This window comes from Squalius cephalus, assembly GCF_949319135.1.
Source record: "Squalius cephalus genome assembly, chromosome: 17".
In the NCBI taxonomy this organism is placed as follows: Eukaryota; Metazoa; Chordata; class Actinopteri; order Cypriniformes; family Leuciscidae; genus Squalius; species Squalius cephalus.
In genome coordinates, this window is record NC_137138.1 from 34,896,556 (window position 1) to 34,903,450 (window position 6,895).

Consider the following 6,895-nt stretch of genomic DNA (forward strand, 5'->3'; position numbering starts at 1 on the left):
TTAATAATATGTTTTTGTAAAGTCATAATTTTGATATATTATTGTTTTGAACTGCTTGCTATATACTATTCATTTTCTACTGCTTGCTATTTAGACTAATATTAATTTTATTTTCATTGTTTTTTTTGTGAGTGCTAAATAATTAAATAATAAATCAAACTAAATCATAATAATTATTAAATGTTTTTAATAATATTGGGAACCCACAACAATTAAAAAACAAAAACTGTATATTATTATATATTTATATATTTATATATATAAATAAATAAATGTATTGATGTATCAAATGTATTGTTCCCAATTTTTTAATCAATAAATAAGTGATATTTTGACCACTCAAATAGGAAATGTCCCCAGTTTCAATTTCAGAAATCTGCTCACCTTACCATAAACTCCATAGTCAACCATTTAACCTTCATTATTTAATGTAAGTTTGCATACATCTGTCATGAAAAGTTATGACAGCCACTGAAATATATTTTATATTTCAACAACAAATTGAAGTAGAAACTTTTTAGCACTGTATCACTCAATTTTAGTGTTGATTACTATATCTACAAGTAAACAGCAATTAAGTTTGGACAAATTTGTGGCTAATCTTAACCTTTATCATCAATGTACAAACTGACAGAGTTCCCCATACTCTATGGTTCACAAAACTAGATTGTATTCTGAAGAAAAACATCCAAATTACTATATATATCCAAATGAGATCAGAAATGAATCAAGAGCTTGCGAGTCGAGGTAAAAACTGTGCAGTACGCGTTTGTTCATGACATCACTGCAATGATTGCCATCATTTAACAGTCTTTCAGTGACTTTCCTACAGGACATCTGGAGAACGGGTCGGGGGAGAACGACTCCACACACACACACCTGGGTGAGAACGAGCCGGCTCACCTCTCACACTCATCTACAAGACAAAACACCCGCTCGCATCACACATGCGTCAATGCCTGGGTCTCGACTGACTGACTGCCAGAAACTAATAGGTTGCCTTGAGGTGGGGGATTTTCTTTCACTTTTAGTGTGGGCTGATTCATTAAGAGAGAGTCTTGACGTACAGTAGCACAAACACCGATATGAAACAGCATCAGTCTGGATCTCAAACTGGTAAACTCAGAAAGAAATCTTCAGACTGTGAGAGATGTGAAGAAGTGGGAGTCTTCAAATAAATCCTGCTTTTCTTACAATTCAAATGGACTCATTTTTCCTGCACTTTATTAAAGATGACTGAAGTGTTGTCACAGAAAATACGTTTCCTGACAAGACAATTGGTCGAATCAACACAGAGACACCATGTCCAACATCAAATCAACATGATTGCTTAAAATGATAACTATAAAAAATTTAATTCTGGATTCAGGCACAGAAACTGCGCTTGTTAAAATTACAAGTGACTTACTTTTAGCTTCTGACCAACGCTGTATCTCAATACTAGTTTTAGTGCTGTGTTCGACACTATAGATCATAAAATACTCTTAGAACAACTACAAAATTGCACTGGTATTCAGGGACAAGCATTAAGCCTATCAGACTGTTATCATTTTGTCTTTTTAAACAGGGAAAATAAAATCGAAGATAACGTCAGTAAATTATGGAGTGCCACAAGGGTCTGTTTTAGGCCCTTTGCTATTTAATATATATATGCTGATGCTTGGTGATATTATAAGAAAACATGGAATTAGTAACCACTGTTATGCCAATTATACCAAGTTATATATCAGTCTGGAGCTCAAACAAAACCTCTCAATGTGATAAACTCAGACTCTGGGTGATATGAAGACGTATGAGTCTTCAAATAAATCCTTTTGACTCATTTGGACTAATTTTTCTGCACTTTATTAAAAGGTGGTGAAGAGTGTGGTCACTGAATGCAAGCACAGAAAATACATTTCCTGACAAGACAATTGGTTGAATCAAAGATAACGTCAGTATTTTAGGCCCTCTGCTGTTTGGCCGCTTGGTAATATTACAAGAAAACATGGGATTAGTTTCCACTCTTTTGTCGATGATACTAAGTTATGCATAAGTTTGGAGCTCAAACAAAACCTCTCAATGTGATAAACTCAGACTCTGGGTGATATGAAGATGTATGAGTCTTCAAATAAATCCTTTTGTCGTCACCGAATGGAAGCACAGAAAGAGAGAGTCTGTATCTCAATACTAGTTTTAGTGCTGCGTTCGACACTATAGATCATAAAATACTGTTAGATTGACTACAAAATTGCACTGGTATTCAGGGACAGGCATTAAGCCTATCAGACTGCTACCATTTTGTCTATTTAAACGGGCAAAATCAAATCAAAGATAACGTCAGTAAATTATGGAGTGCCACAAGGGTCTGTTTTAGGCCCTCTGCTATTTTCAATATATATGCTTTATTTTATTATATTCTTTTATATTCTATTATTTACTTGTTATCAATGTAAAGCTGCTTTGAAACAGACTTGCTGCCGCTTGGTAATATTATAAGAAAACATGGGATTAGTTTCCACTGTTATGTCGATGATACTATGTTATAAATAAGTTTGGAGCTCAAACAAAACCTCTCAACGTGATAAACTCAGACTGTGGGTGATAAGAAAACGGAATAAGGAGTCTTCAAATAATTCCTTTGACTCATTTGGACTAATTTTTCTGTAGTCAGCAAATAGAAGCACAGAAAATACATTTCCAGACAAGACAATAGATACAGAGACACAATGTCCTCGTTTCACAGGGAAATCAAACACTGAAACCCTGTCCAGTCGCTGAAGCTACTACATCATCTGCCTCACACCTTGATAAAAGTCCTCTTCATCTGAGAAGAATTTGCTCGACAGCCCTGACTTCAGGCGCTTGACATGTTTGAGCACGGCTCCGAGACGACTTAAACACCTGTCCTCTCTCTCTCTCTCGCTCTCTTTCTCTCGCGAGCGGTGGAACAGACACGACCACACCAATAATTACAGCTATAAACACCTGAGGGGATCCGACAGGTTTTGATAGTTTCCCAAATATTTCCGGCTCCATAAATAACTCTGCAGATTCGTCCGCAGGCGCTCGCTTCAAAGACCAAGGCCAAGTGGGGTCTCTTATCAATATTTGTATTTTAATACGAAGTTGGCGTGATTTAACCTCCGGCTGAAGGAGATCTGAGCTTTGAGCTTCACGCACGCTTGCGACACGCGGTCATTGTGCCTTGAGTTTTGAGACCTACAACTTGCAAGCTTTCCAACGGCACATTGTGTCCGTATTGAAGTGGCAGAATGGGTTAAAGAGCTTTTTTCTTAAAGAGGGTGTAATCCAGTGTCTGTTACTTATCGCCGTCAGTCAGAGCTGCTCTGGATGGATTATGACACAAAGCCAGTGTTCGTCTATTGTTCACTCCAAGAACAAGCCCTGAGCTTCGACTTCAATCAATCGCCAACACTTAAAGAGTTTAATTGTCAACTCAACAAGGGATCCCCGATGGTCGTGTAAAATCAGCAGCTTAGCTGTGCATTGTGGGTAAAGAGCTTGAATCAAGAACACAAACATCATTTATAATCTTCACTTTTTTGGCACTAAGAAAAATCCTCGAATTTGGAAGACCTTACAGTTTGCTTTACAGAGGAAAATCACTTGAATTCGGATGGGACTGATGAAAGAGCGTTAAACAAATAAAAGAAAAAAGAACTAGCTGTGGCATAAACACTAATCATAACAACGTTTCCTGTATATGACGTCCCTGAACATTCATATCGACATATTCATGTGAACAGCATTAAAAGTTGAGAAAAACCTGGAAGACACTTCAAAAATTTCATTTTACAGCTATACGGGACTTTCACAAAGCCACCGTATCATCATCATTATCATTCCTACATATGCTTTCATAAAGACACAGTAGGGTTTTTGTTCAGGTTTTTGTGTGCATGTTGGTAAATCTGTGAACTTTCCAGTTGAAAAAAAGCGCAAGATCCAGAACTGATCAAGAACTGGTGTAATTACAGGCTTATAACTACACTTCAGGTGCGTTTCATAAGAAACCTTTTCAAGAGCTACAATCTGGATTCAGTTACTGTACACGTGTTTTTCCTCATAAATGCACACACAATCATGGCGAAAGACTTCAGACAAATGACAAGTAAGATAATGATATCATGCTACATCAAAGTAATAAGCACGATTATACGCAAGTATACGTTAATTTACGGTCGACGGCATCAAGGTCCGCACACATGCACTCAAACACAATTAGATATGCATCAATGACTTGAAGAAGCACGTCCCAATAATACAATGACAATCAACACAAACGTGTGCATCATGACACACAAACTTCACATGCATTGCTGGAAGTTTGAACAGATCTAAAGCAATGTGAATGTCTACTGATCTTAAAGGGACATCTTACCCAAAGAATGATAGATATATAAACCTGTATGAGATATTTTGGGCACCATTGACTTCCATAGTATGAAAGAAAACACTATGGAAGTCAATGGTACCCCACAATTGTTTGATTACCCATATATTTTTCAAAATATCTTCCTTTGTGTTCAACAGAAGAAACTCATACAGGTTTGAAACAACCCGAGGGTGAGTAAATGATAATTTTTTGGGGTGTACTGTCCCTTTAAGATAAAACACAATTAGATATTCATCAATCACTTAAAGAGCCACGTCTCGATACAAGGACAAACAACACAAACGTGTGCATCATGACACCAAAACTTCACATGCATTGCTGTAAGTTTGAGCAGATCTAAAGCAATGTGAACGTCTACTGAGCTTAAAGGGACAGTTCACCCCAAAAAAAGTAATTTATTCACCCTATATTTTGGACACCATTGACCTCCATAGTATGAAAGGATATACTATGGAAGTCAATGGTACTCCACAATTGTTTGATTACCCATATTCTTCCAAAATATCTTCCTTTGTGTTCAACAGAAGAAACTCATACAGGTTTGAAACAGCCCGAGGGTGAGTAAATGATTCATTTTTGTGTGCGTACTGTCCCTTTAAGATTCGCATCAAAGGAATGGATGGAGTGGGATTCTCTTCTTCTAGTGTAATTACAGGCCTGTCTTCAGCTGTTCCCACACACACACACCTGGACTCTAATGATCGAATCCTAATGGAGGAACTTACGGCTGGGGAGACGGGTCCGTTCGGGAGGTACGGCTCGGGAAGCATCAGGAACGGGTATCCAGAGTACGAAGCCTTATACATTCCACCATCGTGATGTTTGGGCACTGGAGAAAACGAGACCGAGAAGAACAATAAATCTCTGAACTTGTGAAAACTTGGTCTTTATGACCTCCAGAAACCCTCTCGTGTTGTACACGTATTTATAGCCACTCTTGTAAAATATATAACGATGATCAATCACAGATTCTCTTCAAAGCGGTTTCGGTTCTAAAACACAAATAACGGAAATAGATCAAACATGTTTGTGATAGACAAAAAAAAAATGAGTCAACGGCGTATTTACTGATGCGGATTTCAGGTTTTCCCCGAGAAAAGTCCATCCGTTGCGTTTCAGACCTAGATGAAAGTTTTTAATTTTCCCAATTAAAGACGCTTTAAATCAAGATGAATGTTAAATGAAAACTATTTTTTACTTTAAGCATTGTTTTTCCAAACAAGAAACGTCGTCTGATTTAGCGCATTTCCGGAGACAATTTTGTCTCTAGAAGCCACACGCACAGATTTGTGTAAATAAGGTCATACACACACACACACACACACAGATTTGTGTAAATAAGGTCATACACACACACACACACAGATTTGTGTAAATAAGGTCATACACATACACACACACACACACACACACACACACACACACAGATTTGTGTAAATAAGGTCATAAACACACACACACACACACACACACACACACACAAACACACACAAAACAAACAAAAACAAGTTTGTGTGTGTGTATGTTTGAGTCTAAGTGTGTGAGTTTGATTGTGTGTGTTTGTGAATGTATATGTGAGAGTGTACAGTGTGTGTGTGTGTGTGTGTGTGTGTGTGTGTGTGTATGTGTTATAGTGTGTGAGTCTGTGTTATAGTGTGTGAGTCTAAGTGTGTGTATAGCGTGTGTGTAGTGTGTGAAGTCTCACCGTCGTCCAGATGTTCTCGTTTATCAGTGTAGATCCTCTGATCCTCCTGCTGTCCTCTTCTGATCACCTGCTCATTACAAACACACTTTATTTCACTCACACGAACATCATCCACAGCACACACACGACACACACACACACACACACACACACACACTTACGGCAGGGTGCGTGTTGTTCTGGCTGATCTCGGACTCGTTGACCAGAGATGACTTGAGATCGGCCAGGTCTCTCTCCGTGAACGCGCTCTCGCGGATCTTCTCCTCGTGATCTCCTCCTTCATCTTTAAACGCGATCATCTCATCATTCGCCCCGAGATCATCTCCTCCTCCGCCGTTCAGTTGCGGCATACTGTACTCTACCAGACAACTTTACTAATCTACTTCTGAGTGTTGTTGTTGTCGTTGTTTTGCGCGCTCGGATGAGCGTTGGAGACCCGCGCGAGAGAGGAAAACTTCTGTGTGCTGTGACGAGCCGCGCGCTACTTGAAAGTAACAAACAGTCGCGCTTTAGAACAGCGAAGATCAAAGAGACCGACGCGTGATTGACAGCTGAAATGAGCCGAGTGGGGGGGCGCTCTTAAAGGGACACGACACTTTTGAGTTTCAGGGCTTTTTTGATGGAGATCGTAAGAAACTATTATATACACACGAATAAAGTGCAAACAAAAAAATGGAAAGCATTTAAAGAGGGATGTAACTGATAAATATTTTAGACCATCCCAATTATTAAGAAACATGGGTTTCGCTTCACTGAAATATAAAGTGAGAATCAGCGCGTGAAGAGAGAGT

At 38.6% G+C, this 6,895-nt stretch overlaps 1 protein-coding gene across 13 annotated transcripts in view; it reads right to left on the minus strand.

Annotated features, from left to right (window-relative positions):
* tcf7 (transcription factor 7) overlaps positions 1-6,646 on the minus strand; it is a 69,887-nt gene extending 63,241 nt beyond the window's left edge. For all 13 annotated transcript variants that reach the window (XM_079847156.1, XM_079847155.1, XM_079847150.1 and 10 more), the window contains exons 1-3: positions 6,266-6,646; positions 6,105-6,171; positions 5,125-5,228 (exon numbers count right to left, since the gene is read on the minus strand). In XM_079847156.1, coding sequence (XP_079703282.1) covers positions 5,125-5,228; positions 6,105-6,171; positions 6,266-6,454 — 360 coding nt within the window. In that variant the 5' untranslated portion in view covers positions 6,455-6,646. The remainder of the gene's footprint in view (positions 1-5,124; positions 5,229-6,104; positions 6,172-6,265) is intronic.
* Between the last annotated feature and the right edge of the window lie 249 nt (positions 6,647-6,895).